Genomic DNA, 18,521 nt, shown 5'->3' with positions numbered 1-18,521 from the left:
AGCCATGTCTCCCCCCATTATCCAGCCATGTCTCCCCCCCATAGCCCGCCATGTCTCCCCCCATTATGCAGCCATGTCTCCCCCCCCATATCCCGCTTACCTGCATCCCCGCTACCGCCGACTGTGCAGTGCGGGCCCAAGACATTGTGCTGCCTGGGACCAAGAATGAAATGCTGTCCCCCCCCCAAATAAATCACGCCCACCAAAAGGCCCCCACATTCATGATTTTATATCATGATAACTAAAGGGGACACGTCATGGCTCTATACATGTATAAAAGGAGGGGGCTGAAGGGGGTTGCTGACACAGAGGGGGCCGACGGGGGTTGCTGACACAGAGGGGGCCGACGGGGGTTGCTGACACAGAGGGGGCTGACAGAGAGGGGGCTGACGGGGGTTGCTGACACAGAGGGGGCCGACGGGGGGTTGCTGACACAGGGGGGGCCGACGGGGGGGTTGCTGACACAGAGGGGGCTGACGGGGGTTGCTGACACAGAGGGGGCCCCACATTCATGATTTTATATCATGATAACTAAAGGGGACACGTCATGGCTCTATACATGTATAAAAGGAGGGGGCCGACAGGGGTTGCTGACACAGAGGGGGCCGACGGGGGTTGCTGACACAGAGGGGGCCGACGGGGGTTGCTGACACAGAGGGGGCTGACAGAGAGGGGGCTGATGGGGGTTGCTGACACAGAGGGGGCCGACGGGGGGTTGCTGACACAGAGGGGGCCGACGGGGGGTTGCTGACACAGAGGGGGCTGACAGAGAGGGGGCTGACGGGGGTTGCTGACACAGAGGGGGCCGACGGGGGGTTGCTGACACAGGGGGGGCCGACGGGGGGGTTGCTGACACAGAGGGGGCTGACGGGGGTTGCTGACACAGAGGGGGCCCCACATTCATGATTTTATATCATGATAACTAAAGGGGACACGTCATGGCTCTATACATGTATAAAAGGAGGGGGCCGACAGGGGTTGCTGACACAGAGGGGGCCGACGGGGGTTGCTGACACAGAGGGGGCCGACGGGGGTTGCTGACACAGAGGGGGCTGACAGAGAGGGGGCTGATGGGGGTTGCTGACACAGAGGGGGCCGACGGGGGGTTGCTGACACAGAGGGGGCCGACGGGGGGTTGCTGACACAGAGGGGGCGGACGGGGGTTGCTGACACAGAGGGGGCTGACATAATAAAAAAAAGTATATATATAATATATATATATATATTTCTGTTACCTCCATCCATGAGAGCTCTTATCTTTGAACTGTTGTGCGGCACCACCAGCTATTTCAGATATATCAATTTAAAAATGTTATTGCAAGCAAATTATAGCTGTTTTATGATAAAACAGCTATAATTTGCTTGCAATAACATTTATAATTTATATAACTGAAATAGCTGGTGGTGCCGCACAACAGTTCAAAGATAAGAGCTCTCATGGATGGAGGTAACAGAAATACTTTTATGCTGGTTATTACCTTCCTTAAACAAAGTGCCCTACCTTTCCTGTGGCAGAGGCACTGGCGGGCAAAATATGGTATCCGATGATGGTACAGTAGTTGTAGCACGCAGTAGGCTGGCTCTGAGCTGTTCTTCCGAGAGTCACTGACTCCACCCCCCGGGAGCAGGGAGTTGAGCATGTAGCCGGCGGCGCCGTGAACTACAACTCCCATAACCCCTAGCGGCGACCATCTCACGCGACGTCACCTGACAGACTGACGTGAGTCAGGATTTCATCGCTGCTTCGGCGGCGGCCAGAAACTCCAGTACAGACACAGGCAGCGGAACGGGCTGGCAGGGGTGTCAGAATGCGGCTCCCCTAAATGTGTAATACGCGCCGGGAACATTACAGCTTAGAATAGCTGTAATGATTGGCGCCGCGCATTGTCACTCCCCCTCGCTCGGGATTGGACAGTTCACCCGAGCAAGGGGGAGTGTCTATGTGCGGCGCCAATCATTACAGCTATTCAAAGCTGTAATGTTCCCGGCGCGTATTACACAGTCGGCGGTAGCGGGGATGCGGCGAACGGCGGCGGGAATGCAGCGTGATGGTGACGGCGGCGGCGCGGGGGGGGGGGAAGTATTCTATTTGGGTATCGGGGGTATTTGCGGGAGTACGAGTACTCCCGCAAATACTCGGAATCGGTCCCGATACCGATACTAGTATCGGTATCGGGACAACCCTATACACTACAACACATGATATCACTTCCGAATTTTTATTCTGTTGTTTGAGAATTTTTGTAACTTAAATAAACGCTTCATTTTCGATATGAGATTAGCATACATTAAAAGAAATGGCCGATCATTAGTCCAATAATCTCGTGTGTACCAGACATTAGGCCTCATTTTATCCATATAGGGATGCACAGGTGTTCCGTGCAATCCTGTGCAGGCAAGTCTCATTGATGTCAGTTGGAACACACTCCCAACAAGCACGGATTCTGCGGGATTATCCCACACTGACTGCATATTCCCGCAGTCCCGCAAAAGGGTTAAATTTCCCGCACTGTGAGGATCCGAGCTCCCCCCCCCCCCCCCTGCTCAGTACTGTAGGAGGAGGTGGGCGGAGCTGAATGGGCAGTTCTGGTGGAGGAGGTGGGTGGAGCTAAATGGCAGCCTATAGGAGGAGGCGGGCGGAGCTGAATGGCAGCCTATAGGAGGAGGCGGGCGGAGCTGAACAGCAGCCGTACTATTGGAGGAGGCGGGCGTAGCTGAATGTACTGCGGCGCGTCGATGAGATGACTGCTGAGGGAGGAGACATGCTGTGCAAAGGTGAGAGGCATCCACTTCGCCCCCCCCCCTCAACAACCTCCAACAACTTCGACCCACCCCCCCCCCCCCGCTCAACAACTGTACCGCAGTGGACTTTTTAAATGTTGGGAGGTATGCCAAAAGTATTGGGAGGCCTTCCTTTACACACACAACTTTCCAGTCTTAGTCTGTAGGGTTCAATATTGAGTTGGCCCACCATTTGCAGCTATAACAGCTTCAACTCTTCTGGGAAGGCCGTCCACAAGGTTTAGGAGTGTGTCTATGGGAATGTTTGACCATTCTTTTTTAGAAGCACATTTGTGAGGTCAGGCAGTGATGTGGATGAGAAGGAAGAGAAGGCCTGGCTCGCAGTCTCCTCTCTAATTCATCCCAAAGGTGTTCTCTCAGGTTGAGATCAGGAGGTTAGACCAGTCAAGTTCCTCCACCCCAAACTCGCTCATCCATGTCTTTATGGACCTTGCTTTGTGGACTGGTGCGCGGTCATGTTGGAACAGGAAGGGGCCATCCCCAAACTGTTCCCACAAAGTTGGAAGCATGAAATTGTCCAAAATGTCTTGGTATGCCGACGCCTTAAGAGTTCCCTTCAATGGAAATAAGGGGCCAAGCCCAACCCCTGAGAAACAACCCCACACCATAATCCCCCCGCCACTAAATGATTTGGACCAGTGCACAAAGCAAGGTCCATAAAGACATTGATGAGGGAGTTTGGCCTGCACAGAGTTCTGACCTCAACCCGATAGAGCAGGGGTCATCAAATCCCAGGCGCCAGGTCGCATTTACGACTAGAATTAGCAACCTGGCGCCTGGGAAGGCACAGCTGGGGTATCCTGTGTCCATGCGCACCACCCCCAGCGCCATAGCGTTGGGCCGCGCTGGCCAGTAATTGAGGCCATGGCTTTGCGGCCTTCTGCAGTTCTATGGTTCCTTCTGGAATTTTGGATTACGAGCATTCTCCTGGAACGGATTAATCCAAGGTTCCACTGTAATATGAGGTCAAACCTAAACACTTTCAATTTCTATGCAATCAAGCAGGCCCTTGCACTACATAGTAAAAGATCAATCTAAAGGAAATCGAACAACAAAAGTTGTATAGTGTGTATCCACCTTAAGACTGGGATGCCATTAAAGTTCATGTGCGCAAAAAGTAGGGTTGCCACCTGTATGGGATTGACCTGGACAGTCTGGGTTTTAATTATGTGTCCTGGTTTCAGGCAGACTGAAACCCCAATACATTATTCAGAGCGGGCTGTGGCTCCCCAAGTAACCAAGATAGTCACACACAAATCTGTTGCCATCCAGGAGCTGTGGGTGGCTGTCTGGGGGCAGGTTTGGCATCAATGGGGGGCAGATAATGTCAGCAAGAGCAGTTTAGCCACACCCACTGTTTGCTATGCGCACTGCATTACTATTTTCCTTGGGGCACCCAAGAGTGTGCCAGGCTGCTAAAGTGTTAGGGCCAGATCCACATAGAATTGGATCGGCGCAGCGTATCAGAGATACGCTACACCGTCGTATCTTACCTGCCTTTAAGTCGAATCCAGGAAGATTTTGCGCCGTAAGTTACGGCGGCGTAGTGTATTTCTGGCGGCGGAATTCAAATCGCCGATTAGGGGGTGTGATTCATTTAAATGAAGTGCGTCCCCGCGCTGATTGAACTGCGCATGCTCCGTTTCGAAATTTCCCGCCGTGCAGACGCCGAAGTATTGCATCTACGATCCGAAGGCGTACGAAGCCGTACGCCTGTCGGATCGAACCCAGATGCTGTCGTATCTTGGTTTGAGGATTCAAACTAAAGATACGACGCGGGTAATTTGAAAGTACGCCGGCGTATCAGTAGATACGCCGGCATACTCTCTCTCTGGATCTGGCCCTTAGTGTTTGGCTAGAAGAAAAGGTGGAAACAGTAGTGTAAAAGCAGATCTCAGTTTTTTTCAGGGGAGAGGAGACTGATCGTGTGTTTATACCAAGTATGAACACCGATCTCTCTCTCGTCCTAGACAGTCCCTTCCCCCTACAGTTAGAACACACACTAGGGAACACAGTTAACCCCTTGATCGCCCCCTAGTGTTAACCCCTTCCCTGCCAGTAGCATTTATAAAGTAATCAGTGCATAATATGCCATAAATCTATCCCATAGTTTGTAGACGCTATGGGCCTGATTCCCAAAAGAGATACGCAGGCGGAACTGCTGTTCAGTCTGTGCCTAACTTTGGAAACGATCCTCAAAAGGCTTTTTCCAAAGTTAGGCAGAAAATCTGACATGTGTAAGACACTTACACGGTCAGATCTTAGGATGCAGTACCGCATCCGCCGCTGGGGGCATTTCTCATTGAAATGCAGCTTTGAGTATGCAAATGAGGACTTAAGCAGATCCACAAAGCTTTTCATCAGCTTTTCATCCTTGTGATTTCTGCGTAAGTTCCGATTTGCTTGCGCAAAACTAGGGCTGGTTTTACAATGTGGAAAGTTAGTCACACCTTGTAAAGGCCCATTCAAGCGACGGCATTTGGTATGCATTCCTGAGGGAGAACTCCACGGCAATTTGTAAATTCAAAACCGGCATGGGTTTCCCCCCTCAGGAGCATACCAGGCCCTTAGGTCTGGTATGGGTTGTAAGGAGACCCCCCCTCCGCCGAAAATTCGACGTAGGGGGTCCCCCTACAATCCATACCAGACCCGTATCCAAAGCACGCTACCCGGCCGGTCAGGAAAGGGAGTGGGGACGAGCGAGTGCCCCCCCCCTCCTGAGCCGTGCCAGGCCGCATGCCCTCAACATGGGGGGGTTGGGTGCTCTGGGGCAGGGGGGCGCACTGCGGGCCCCCCCACCCCAGAGCACCCTGTCCCCATGTTGATGAGGACAGGACCTCTTCCCGACAACCCTTGCCGTTGGTTGTCGGGGTCTGCGGGCGGGGGCTTATCGGAATCTGGGAGTCCCCTCAAATAAGGGGGCCCCCAGATACCGGCCCCCCACCCTAAGTGAATGGATATGGAGTACATCGTACCCCTACCCATTCACCTGGAGGCAAAAAGTTAAAGTTATTAAACACACAACACAAGGGTTTTTAAAATAATTTATTAGTCTGCTCCGGATGCCCCCCCTGTCTTCTTTATTAGCTCTAATACCAGGGGGGGCTTCTTCTTCCGCTCTCCGGGGGTCTTCTCCGCTCTCCGGGGGGGCTTCTTCTTCCACTCTCCGGGGGGGGGTCTTCTCCGCTCTCCGGGGGGGGGGCTTCTTCTTCCACTCTCCGGGGGGGGGTCTTCTCTGCTCTCCGGGGGGGGCTTCTTCTTCCGCTCTCTGGGGGGGGGTCTTCTCCGCTCTCCGGGGGTCTTCTTCTATCTTCGCCGCTCTCCGCTGTTGACTCGGCGAACCCCGGTTCTTCTGCAGCTGTCCGGTGCCTTCTTCTTCAGCGCTGGCTGCCTGCTATCTTCGTGTGTTAGCTCAATTACTAGCAGGCAGCCAGCGCGGTCTTCTGTGACGTCAGGTTCTTCTTCTCCCCTCTTCCGATGTTGACTCGTCGCCTCTTGTCACTGCAATGATGGAAGCGCGCCTTGCATCCCATTTATATAGGCATCACCGTCCCATCATGCTCCGGCAGGTACCCACGTGGTGGGTGCCTACCCACGTGCACCCACCACGTGGGTACCTACCGGAGCATGATGGGACGGTGATGCCTATATAAATGGGATGCAAGGCGCGCTTCCATCATTGCAGTGACAAGAGGCGTCGAGTCAACATCGGAAGAGGGGAGAAGAACAGAAGAGAAGAAGGTGACGTCACAGAAGACCGCGCCGGCTGCCTGTTAGTAATTGAGCTAACACACAAAGATAGCAGGCAGCCAGCGCTGAAGAAGAAGGCACCGGACAGCTGCAGAAGAACCGGGGTTCGCAGAGTCAACAGCGGAGAGCGGCGAAGATAGAAGAAGACCCCCGGAGAGCGGAGAAGACCCCCCCCCGGAGAGTGGAAGAAGAAGCCCCCCCCCGGAGAGCGGAGAAGACCCCCGGAGAGCAGAAGAAGAAGCCCCCCCTGGTATTAGAGCTAATAAAGAAGACAGGGGGGGGCATCCGGAGCAGACTAATAAATTATTTTAAAAACCCTTGTGTTGTGTGTTTAATAACTTTAACTTTTTTCCTCCAGGTGAATGGGTAGGGGTAAGATGTACCCCATATCCATTCACTTAGGGTGGGGGGCCGGTATCTGGGGGCCCCCTTATTTGAGGGGACTCCCAGATTCCGATAAGCCCCCGCCCGCAGACCCCGACAACCAACGGCAAGGGTTGTCGGGAAGAGGTCCTGTCCTCATCAACATGGGGACAGGGTGCTCTGGGGTGGGGGGGCCCGCAGTGCGCCCCCCTGCCCCAGAGCACCTAACCCCCCCATGTTGAGGGCATGCGGCCTGGCACGGCTCAGGAGGGGGGGGGGGCGCTCGCTCGTCCCCACTCCCATTCCTGACCGGCCGGGTAGCGTGCTTTGGATACGGGTCTGGTATGGATTGTAGGGGGACCCCCTACGTCGATTTTTCGGCGTGGGGGGGTCTCCTTACAACCCATACCAGACCTAAGGGCCTGGTATGCTCCTGGGGGGGGGAACCCATGCCGTTTTTTTCTTTGAAAATTGGCATGGAGTTCTCCCTCTCAGGAATGCATGCTGAGCGACGCTGTCATTTTTTTTTATAATTATTTGTTTTCCCGGCGCGTATATTTTTTTTCTCCCGTCGCAATCCACAAAGCCCGGCGTCAATTACGTTCGCGCGCTGCACGTCGGGAAAATTACGTCACACGCATGCGCAGTACGGCCGGCGCGGGAGCGCGCCTCATTTAAATTTTAAACGCCCCCCGGAGAGGAGGACCGCCTTGCGACGGAGGCACTTAAGTTACACGGCCTGAAATTTCTAGGTAAGTGCTTTGTGGATCAGGCACTTAGGTAGAAATTTTAAGTCAGTGTAACTTAACTGCTGAAAGTTAAGTTAGGCAGCTTTTTTGGGAATCAGGCCCTATAACTTTTGCGCAAACCAATTAATATACACTTATTGAGATTTTTTTTTACCAAAAATATGTAAAAGAATATATCTGCCTAAACTAAGGATAAAAACAATTTTGAAAAAAAAATTGGGGATATTAAGACCCCTTTCACACTTGGGCGTTTTTTAGGCACTTTAGCACCAAAAAAACGTGCCTGAAAGAAGCCTCATCTGCAATCCCAATGTGAAAACTTGAGTGCTTTAATAGCCCTTTCACACTGCCAGTGCCCGAAAAATGCTGGTAAAGCTCTGCTAAAACTAGTGGCATTTTACCAGCGTTTTTAGGCGCTTTTACCTTCACTAGTGGCCGAATAATGAGTTAAAAGCGGCCACAAAGCTGCCAAGGCGCTTCCCATTGATTTCAATGGGAAGGGGTGCTTTAGGAGAGGTGTATTCGCCGCTCCTAAAGCGCAGCAAAGAAGCTGCTTGCAGGACTTTTTTTGACGCCCTGCCAGCACAGCGCCTCAGTGTGAAAGCACTCAGGCTTTCACATTGGGATTGCAGATGAGGCTTCTTTCAGGCGCTTTACAGGCGCTTTTTTAACGCTAAAGCTCCTGAAAAATGCCTCCAGTGTGAAAGGGGTCTTATTATAACAAAAAGTTAAAGATATTGGCCCAGATTCACGTAGATAGGCGTAAATATAAGCGGGCGTAGCGTATCGTAGTTACGCTACGCCGCCGCAACTTAGAGAGGCAAGTGCTGTATTCACAAAGCACTTGCGTATAAAGTTATGGCGGCGTAGCGTAAATGTGCAGGCGTAAGCGCGCCTAAATCAAATGAGGAACAGGGGGGCGTGTTTTATGTAAACTAAGCATGACCCCACGTAAATGACGCTTTTTTCGCGTGCATGCTCAGTATCACGTCGAATTTTCAAATTAAATTACGCCCGCTCAATGCCTAGACGACGTGAACGTAACTTACGCAAAGCCCTATTCGCGAACGTTTTACGCAAACGACGTAAAATTCTACGCTGTCCATACTTAACATTGCGTACGCCTCACTATAGCAGGGGTAACTTTACGCCGGTCCGACGCCTTACGCAAACTACGCATATAGATACGCCGGGCGCACGTACGTTCGTGAATCGGCGTATCTACCTAATTTGCATATTCTGCTCGTAAATCTACGGAAGCGCCACCTAGCGGCCAGCGTAAATATGCAACTAAGATACGACGGCGTAAGAGACTTACGTCAGTTGTATCTAAGCAAAAATCCGGCGTATCTTGCTTTCTGGATACAGAAAAAAGATACGCCGGCGCATCATAGAAGTTACGCGGCGTATCAATAGATACGCCGACGTAACTTCTTTGTGGATCTGGCCCATTGTGTTTTTTTTCTAAATTGTCGCTTTTCTTTTGTTTATAGCACAAAAAATAAAAACGGCTGAGGTGATCAAATACCACCAAAAGAAAGCTCTATTCTTGGGGGAAAAAGAGACGTACATTTTTTTGGGTTACAGTGTTGCACGATTGTGCAATTGTCAGTTAAAGCGACGCAGTGCCGTATCGCAAAAAATGGCCTGGTCATTGAGCAGCCAAATCTTCCGGGGGTGAAGTGGTTAAGGCTGGGTTCACACCTCCAATGGCTGCGGCTCACAGCAGGGGGTCCGGGGTGTCCCTGTTCTCTCTTTCAGGGACAAATCAGGGCTGAATTTTTGCCTGAATTCGGACCTGAAACTGAGCTAAAGCCACTCTGCAGCTGCAACAAAGATATGTGAACCGGCACCATAGAGAGCTGGTCAAAATCTCCTGTCATGCGAATTGGATGAAGAAAACCTCATCCGATTCACATAGGTGTGAACCCAGCCTGGAGAATATGAAGTCTTGGGCCTGCAGCAGGAAATGAAGCCTGATTCAGAGTACTCCTGAGTTTATAAATAGAATACACACATGCTACTTCTTGTTTCAATCTTGCTGATCATACTTACTTATCCATCCACTCACGTTGTTGTAACCTGGTAGTGTTTCTTCGGCTCTTGCTCTTTATAAACTTGTTCCTTCTTTATGGGAATGGTATACTGTATAAGCACCTGACTGAACTACGCAGCATCAGGGAATGGCGTACACCACAAACATCTTCTGCCCTCCAGTGAACACAACTGGGATTGCACCAGTGTTCATCATTTTCTACCAGAGAGAAAAGACGTGAAATTTCATAGGATCTGTTAGGCCTCGTTCACACAGACATACTGCAGCGTACACTCATGTGAGGGCTGTGTTTTCCTGAAAGGGGATGTATAGGTTCTCTGTGCATCCCTACGTATGCAGTCCTATTTATGTCACACAGACAAGGTGCGTTCAGGGCCATGCATATACACAGGGCTATGAAATTGGGAGCAGCGGTTGTGTCCGTTCGAGGGCTGTGTCCCAATCGACATGTGTGGGACTGCTTGTATAGAAATGCATGGAACACCTGTGTATACCCATGCATTCAATCACAGCCCTTGCAGGGGTTGTACACTGTCGTGTGAACAAGGCCTATCTGTCTAAGGGCCCTTTTAACACGCATCAGTCTTTCAAGACCACCCTACGTACATATACTGCGACAGTGCCGCCCTAAAGCGCCAAATCACGTACCTATAGGCTCTAATAGGCATAAAAAAAGGTGCATTGCGCTTGGAATCCACCCAGGTGCCTTAGAAAATCGAATGAATATTCACTTTTCTAACACTGAACCGCCTCTCCGCATCAGGAAGCGTGGGTCTGTTACCCCTCACCTAAGGAGGAGGGGAGTAGACGCATGGAGGATACAGCTCGCTGCTGTCTGACCTGCTGCATTGTCCCACAGCTCGCAGAATTTGATGGGTACAGTGGCAGCATTTGATGGGCACAGTGACAGCATTTGATGGGGCACACTGGCAGCAATTGATGGGGCACAGTGGCAGCATTTGATGGGCACAGTGGCAGCATTTGAGGGCACAGTGGCAGCATTTGATGGGCACAGTGGCTGCAATTGAGGGTCAAAGTGGAAGCATTTGATGGTACATTGGCTGCGTTTGATGGGCACAGTGGCTGCGTTTGATGGGCACAGTGGCTGCATTTGATGGGGCACAGTGGCAGCATTTGATGGCACAGTGGCGGCATTTGATGGCACAGTGGTGGCATTTGATGGACACAGTTGCAGCATTTGATGGCACGGTGGCAGCATTTGATGGCACAGTGGCAGCATTGGATGGGCACAGTGGCAGCATTTGATGGGCATAGTGGCTGCAATTGATGGTCAAAGTGGAAGCATTCAATGGTAAATAGGCTTTGTTTGATGGTCACAGTGGCTTTGTTTGATGGGCACAGTGGCTTTGTTTGATGGGCACAGTGGCTTTGTTTGATGGGCACAGTGGCTTCCTTTTTTTTTCCTGAATATTTCAGTTTGTTTGCACCCCCCAAAAATGTTGAGCACCAGACGCCACTGTGTATGTGATTTTTCCTTCTTACTCTGGGGCGCACACGCGCCCCACCGGCAACCTGCTCCCACTGTGTCCAATCACACAGCGGGCGCCAATTAGTGGGTCCGGTGGACCCGATGTCCACTGGGACTCGCCGACTGTTCCCCTGGGATGACAGAACGGCGGTCTACCTATGTAAACAAGGTAGATCGCCATTCTGTGACAAAAGACAGAGATCTTGTGTTTCTGCTTAGGCCACTTTCACACTTGTGCGACCTGAAAGCCATGCGACTTTGCCATTATTTTTGCAGTGATTTTTGCTGAGACTTTGACATGATTTTGCTGCGACTTTGACGCAACTTGAAGCAATGCCTGTGTAATCTTGAGGTCTTTGGACCTCAAGTCGCATCAAAGTCGGACCAAAGTAGTGCAGGCACTGCTGTGAAGACGCTGTGACTTGAAGCCGCACAGATATGAATGGTACCCATTGGAAATTATGGGGTACGACTTGACATGCGACTTTGCAGTCCCAAGTCGCAGGACAAGTCACACAAGTGTGAAAGGGGGCCTAAGCAGGAACACAGATCTCTGTCTTCTTACAGTACAAGCATCTTCCCCACACAGTTAGAAAACACCCCCTAGGGACACATTTAACACTTTGATTGCCCCTGATGTTAATCCCTTCCCAGCAAGTGTCATTAGTACAGTGACAGTGCATATTTTTAGCACTGATTACTGTATTAGTGTCACTGGTCCCCAAAGAAGTGTCAACAATTATTTGTCCGTTGCAATGTCGCAGCCCCACTATAAGTCGCTGATGGCCCCATTACTAGTAAAAAAAAAATCTATTCCATTAAAATATCCCATAGTTTATAGATGTGGTAACTTTTGCGCAAATCAATCAATATACACTTTTTGGGATTTTTTTCCACCAAAAATATGTATCAGAATACATATTAGCCTAAATTGATGAGGAAATAATTGTTTTACTTTTTTTATCACTTATGTTTTATAGCAGAAAGTAAAAAATATTGTTTTTACACATTGAGCGGGCAGCCCCGGAGGCTGGCTAGAACACTGCCACCCTGACCTGAGCAGCAGCAGGCGCAGCACCCCTACTGCCTCCCTGAGCCTGCCTTCCTTATCCAACCTCCCCTCTGCTCCCATCTGTCACTTCAACAGGAAGACAGGCTGACCAAGGGCCCCCAGAGGACGAGGACGGGTTAGAGGTAGGTGCATCACACCCACCGACAGGGGGCACAGGAGGTACTGCAGGCAGGGCTAGGGTGTCTCCCATCACCCTCTCTCTCTCCCAGCCTGCTCTCTCTCACCCCCTCTCTCGCTCTTTTACCCCCCTCACCCACCCCCTCTCTCTCTCTCTCTCCCAACCCCTTCTCTCAACCCCTTATCTCTCTCACCCCCTCTCTATCTATCACCTCCTCTCTCTTTCCCAACCCCCCTCTCTCTCTCTCTCTCTCTCTCTCACCCCCTCACTTCTTCCCAACCCCTCTTTCTCTCTCACCCCTCTCTCTCTTTCCCAATCCCCCCTCTCTCTCTCTCTTACCCCCTCACTCTTTCCCAACCCCCCCCCCTCTCTCTCTCTCTCTCTCTCTCTCACCCCCTCACTTCTTCCCAACCCCTCTTTCTCTCTCACCCCTCTCTCTCTTTCCCAATCCCCCCTCTCTCTCTCTCTTACCCCCTCACTCTTTCCCAACCCCCCCTCTCTCTCTCACCCAATCCCCCTCTCTCTCACCCCCCTTGTGAGATCTCATAGGTTATAAGTAGTTGGGTTAAAGCGGAGCTCCAGCCCCAGAACCAAGAAATGTAAAGTCAGCAGCTACAAATAATGTAGCTTCTGACTTTCAATATTATAAGGCTTAGCTGTCCAGGGATCCCACGATGTTGGCACCCCAGCTGTTTTTTCAGTCAGCTCTTGGGTGCTGCCGCCGTTCCTTGTAAGGGAAGCCAGCAGTGAAGCCTTGCGGGTTCACAGCAGCTTCCCTATTGTGCATGTGCGAAGCACGCTGCGCTTTCTGAATGGCCTGGCGGGGGGGGAAGGATATAGGGGGGCAAACTTCTGGGGGAACTCGCCACAGTACGGTCTCCCAGGAGAGGGACGGGTACCTATCAAAAACTCCCCCCCCCCCCCCCCGAAAGGTGCCAAATGTGGCAGCGGAGGGGGGAGGAAGCAAACAACAAAACAACAAACAAAGCTTCCCCTTTTGGGTGGAGCTCCGCTTTAAGTAGTGCATTCTTTTTTTTTAAAGTAATCAATCATGAGGTACGTTTCCCACTGTTGGCCAGATAATGTGCAGATAGAACTTTATTGGTAATTAAGGGTTACGTTCTAACTTGCAGCTCCAATAAGGCAAGACCTTCATCTTCTTTGGCCAATATGTACCAGAATAGATTTAAATGCACAACTCAGAGGCGGCATTTAATATAGATAAACTTTTAGTAGCAGGTGGTGATTAGAATTTGATTATTTATGAATAAAATGCGACCCACCAAGCTGCTTTTCGGGTATAGCAACGTTGCAGCATCCTCTTTCAGCTGGAGATCCAGAGGATTTCTCAAAGTGCAACATGTTTGAGGGCCAGCTCAAACCACATGCAGTCCAGTGCGGGGTTTTTTTTTTCGCCATCAAAAACACATGGAAAGTAGGTTAGATGGTTTCCAATAGCATAGTAGTCAACCAGTGTGGTCAGTCCCAGGGCGTTCCAATTCCGAGAAAAAAAGTAGAGCACGCTGCATTTTTTCTGCACTGGATTGTACTGGAACGTGGTAAAACGCATCAAAATGCACGGGAATGTACTGGAACACATTAAAAACGCACCAGACCCCACTACAGTGAAAAAAAAAAACAGGGGAAAAAAAGGGAAATAAAAGCAATGGGCCAGATTCAGGTAGAATCGCCAAAAGCTGCGGCGGCGTAACGTATTACATTTACGTTACACCGCCGCAAGTTTTCAGTGTAAGTGCTTGATTCACAAAGCACTTGCCTGTAAACTTGCGGCTGGGGGTGGCGTAAATATGCCCGGCGCAAGCCCGCCTAATTCAAATGTGGCGGGGACCATTTAAATTAGGCGCGTTCCTGCGCCGAACGTACTGCGCATGCTCCGTCCCTAAAATTTCCCAACGTGCATTGCGCTAAATGACGTCGCAAGGACGTCATTGGTTTTGACGTTAACGTAAATGGCATCCAGCGCAATTCACGGACAACTTACGCAAACGACGTGAAATTTCAAATTTCGACGCGGGAACGACAGCCATACTTAACATTGGCTAGACCACCTAGAGGGCAGGTTTAGTTTTACGCCGCGTATCTCTACGGAAACTACATAAATTTACAGCGACGGGCAAAGCGTACGTTTGTGAATCGGCGTAACTAGTCATTTGCATATTCTACGCCGACCGCAATGGAATCGCCACCTAGCGGCCGGCCTAGAATTGCAGCCTAAGATCCGACGGTGTAAGTCAATTACACCTGTCGGATCTTTGGGAGATCTATGCGTAACCTGATTCTATGAATCAGGCGCATAGTTACGACGGACGGATCTCAGAGACACGACGGCGTATCAGGAGATACGCCGTCGTATCTCTTTTGTGAATCTGGCCCATACATTTTAGTCCCAGTGGCTACAAACTTTAAGAAAAGCAGAACAGTAGTTGCTTTCTGATGAAAAATATTGAAACTGAACTATTGAAGGCAGAGGCAAAAGGACCTATGATCACTCTGTAGCTGATCCTTCCCTTATCGAATACTGACTTATGTTTTGCATTGTATCTCTGCATGGAGGCGGCCATCTTGGTAGAGGCAGCGTTTTGCTTCATCATGTCAGAACCTTCAATAAGGATAATATTGAGGTGTGTGGAAGTGTGTTACTGACAACATTCTCTTGTTTTTATGGCTCGTGATGTTGGTATGAAATAGGTTATTTTTTTATGTTTATAGATTTCGGAATAATGCTATGGAAAAATCCAGTAAAGTGGGAATGCTTTAAAAAAAAATAAAAAATCTGCTATACCCCTGAAACCTCACAATTAGGTTATCCCTTTTCCTCAAGAATGTCTGGTAACTTTTTGCTTGATACAAGTACATGATTCAAAAGAGAAACTCCAACTCTGCTATTAACCCCGGAGGATTTGGCTGCCAAATAAAAGGCCACTTTTTGCGATTCGGCACTGCGTCGCTTTAACTGACAATTGCGCAGTCGTGCGACGTGGCTCCCAAACAAAATTTGCATCCTTTTTTTTGCCACAAATAGAGCTTTCTTTTGGTGGTATTTGATCACCTCTGTGGTTTTTATTTTTTGCGCTATTAACAAAAAAAGAGCAACAATTTTGAAAAAAAAGCAATATTTTTTGCTGTAATAAATATCCCCCAAAAATGTATAAAAAAAAAACACTTTTTCCTAGGTTTAGGCCGATACGTATTCTTCTACATATTTTTGGTAAAAAAAAAAAAAAAAAATCGCAATAAGCGTTTATTGGTTTGCACAAAAGTTATAGTGTCTACAAAATAGGGGGTAGTTTTATGGTATTTTTATTATAAATGTATGTTTGTACTATTAATGGTGGCGATCTGCGATTTGTATTGTGACTGCGACATTATGGCGGACACATCGGACACTTTTTACGCTATTTTGGGACCATTCTCATTTATACAGCGATTAGTGCTATAAAAATGCACTGGTTACTGTGTAAATGACACTGGCAGGGAAGGAGTTGACCACTAGGGGGCGAGGAAGGGGTTAAGTGTGTCCTAGGGAGTGATTCTAACTGTGCAGGGGAGGGGTTTACTGTGACACGACATTGATCACTGTTCCCGATGACAAGGAGCAGATGATCAGTGTCCTGTCACAAGGCAGAATGTTGTTTACAATGGCATTCCCCCGTTCTGCTTGCGGCGGGGACGGAAAAATTCAAAGCAACGTACCTGTACGTTGCTTTGCGCAGCCGTGCCATTATGCCGACAAATATGTGCAGGACGCGGTCGGCAAGTGGTTAACTGGACCAGAACCCCCAAACATTAAATATATTTTTTCAGACACCCTAGAGAATAAAATGGCGGTGGTTTGCAATATTTTATTTCACACTGTATTTGCGCAGCGGTCTTACAAACGCAATTTTTTGGGGGAAAAATCGACTTTTTTTATTTAAAACTAAGAAAACAGTAAAGTTAGCACAATTATTTTTAGATTCTGAATGATAAAGTTACGCCAAGTGAATTGATACCGAACATGTCACGCTTCAAAATTGCGCCCGCTCTTTTAATGGCGACCAACTTCGACACTTAGAAATCTCCATAGGCGACATTTGAAAATTTCTACAGGTTACCAGTTTTGAGATACAGAGGGAGTCTTTTGCTAGAATTATTGCTCTCACTCTAATGACTGCGGCGATACCTCACATGTGTGATTTGAACAATGTTTACATATGGGGGCACGACTTACGTATGCATTCGCTTCTGCGTGCGAGCTTGGAGGGACAGGGCACATTCATTTTTTTTCTTATTTATTTTACTTTTTTTTATATTTTTTTTACGCTGTCCCTTTAAAAAAAAAAATGGATCACTTGTATTCCTATTACAAGGAATGTAAACATCCCTTGTAATAGAAAAAAAACATGACAGGTCCACTTTTTTTGCTTTTTTTGCTACATAAGCTTATAATAAGGCTAACCATAAGGCTAATTCAGGTTTAGAAGATATCCCCTGTCCCCTGCATGTGCCATTGTCATTGGCACATGCGCACTGAAGCAAACTGAAGCAATGGTATGTATGTGCTGTTGCTTCAGTGAGTGTGCCGGGAGTGACATCATCGCAGCTCCGGCCAATCACATCGCTGGAGCCCGCGTTACCCTAAAGCAGTGTTTCTCAATTCCAGTCCTCAGGCCCCCCCAACAGGTCAGTTTTTCAGGATTTCCATTATTTTGCACAGGTGATTTGATCAGTTTCACTGCCTTAGTAATCACCACAGCCTTTTCATCTGAGGGAAATCCTGAAAACCTGACCTGTTGGGGGGGCCTGAGGACTGGAATTGAGAAACACTGCCCTAAAGTAACTACGGGGAAGATGTCGCCGGCCAGAGGGGGGTTAGAGGACCGCTGCGGGGGCTTTGATGCAAGGTAAGTAATTCATAATGAGCTAGTATGCTATGCATGCTAGCTCATTATACCTTTGTCTTGCAGGGTTGTTTTTTTATTCTAGGGTTTACAATCGCTTTAATGTGAGTTCTGGGTTAAAAAGCCCTCAGATCTTACATTTACACGTAAATGCAATAAAAAAAAAAATCCTGTTAAGGTCGTTGGATGGAAGTGACAATTGATGTTGCTTCCGTCATCCAACGTCATTGAGTCGAATGGGGGCCATCATTCCTTCACTCGACTTCCAGCCTCTGAGGCGAAAGGATCGGATCGTCTCCTCCACTACCGACGACTGGAATGAGGCAGGAAGGGGGGGGTCACCTCTCCTGCTGCCGATAAAAGTGATCTTGTGACAAATCTGCCACGGAGACCACTTTTATCTCAAAGTTGACCACCCGCTGTTTAAGAAAATGCTGCGGTTATGGCAGCTATCTGTACGTACAATGTATCTGAGCGTATAAAGACAGCGGGTGGTCCGGAAGTGGTTAAAGTGACATTACACTCATATCAGTAAAAAATGTCAATAAATGTTGTATTGCATGCTGATCAGTGGCGGCCGGTGGTAATTTTCTTTGGGGGGGACACCTGAATAAGGGGTGACAGCGGCGGCCGTGAATAGAATTATGCTATGCATGAATCTATCCATTAGTCCTTTGGGGGGCGGAGCCCGGGCACCTAATGGATGGGCTGCCGCTGATACTGATCTTACTCACTCAGCCACTATAGGATTTGTCTACTGCAGGGTTTGACAAATGTGCTTGGAATCTAGGAGCCAGCTAAAAAAGTTAGGAACCAAAAAACGCACCCCGTCCCGCCAAGCTCGCGCGCAGAAGCAAACGCATACGTGAGTAGCGCCCGCATATGAAAACGGTATTCAAATAACACATGTGAGGTATCGACGCGATTGGTAGAATGAGAGCAATAATTCTAGCCCTCCTCTGTAACTCAAAACATGCAACCTGTAGAATTTTTTAAACGTCGCCTATGAAGATTTTAAAGGGTAAAAGTATGTCACTATTCCACAAGCGGACGCAATTTTGAAGTGTGACATGTTGGGTATCAATTTACTCGGCGTAAAATTGGGCTAACTGTATTTTTTCCCCAAAAAAAGTGCGCTTGTAAGACCGTTGCGCAAATACGGTGTGACAGAAAGTATTGCAACAACCGCCATTTTATTCTCTAGGGTGTTAGAATAAAAAA

General features: G+C 49.1%; 1 protein-coding gene across 1 annotated transcript in view; it reads right to left on the bottom strand.

Annotated features, from left to right (window-relative positions):
* The window catches only part of SCRN2 (secernin 2), a 54,463-nt gene extending 44,583 nt beyond the window's left edge, over positions 1-9,880 (bottom strand). Inside the window, exon 1 of the mRNA XM_040331242.1 lies at positions 9,720-9,880. Coding sequence (XP_040187176.1) covers positions 9,720-9,727 — 8 coding nt within the window. The 5' untranslated portion in view covers positions 9,728-9,880. The remainder of the gene's footprint in view (positions 1-9,719) is intronic.
* Between the last annotated feature and the right edge of the window lie 8,641 nt (positions 9,881-18,521).

The sequence above is a fragment of the Rana temporaria genome, chromosome 12, assembly GCF_905171775.1.
Source record: "Rana temporaria chromosome 12, aRanTem1.1, whole genome shotgun sequence".
In the NCBI taxonomy this organism is placed as follows: domain Eukaryota; kingdom Metazoa; phylum Chordata; class Amphibia; order Anura; family Ranidae; genus Rana; species Rana temporaria.
This window is presented reverse-complemented; position numbering and strand designations above follow the sequence as displayed.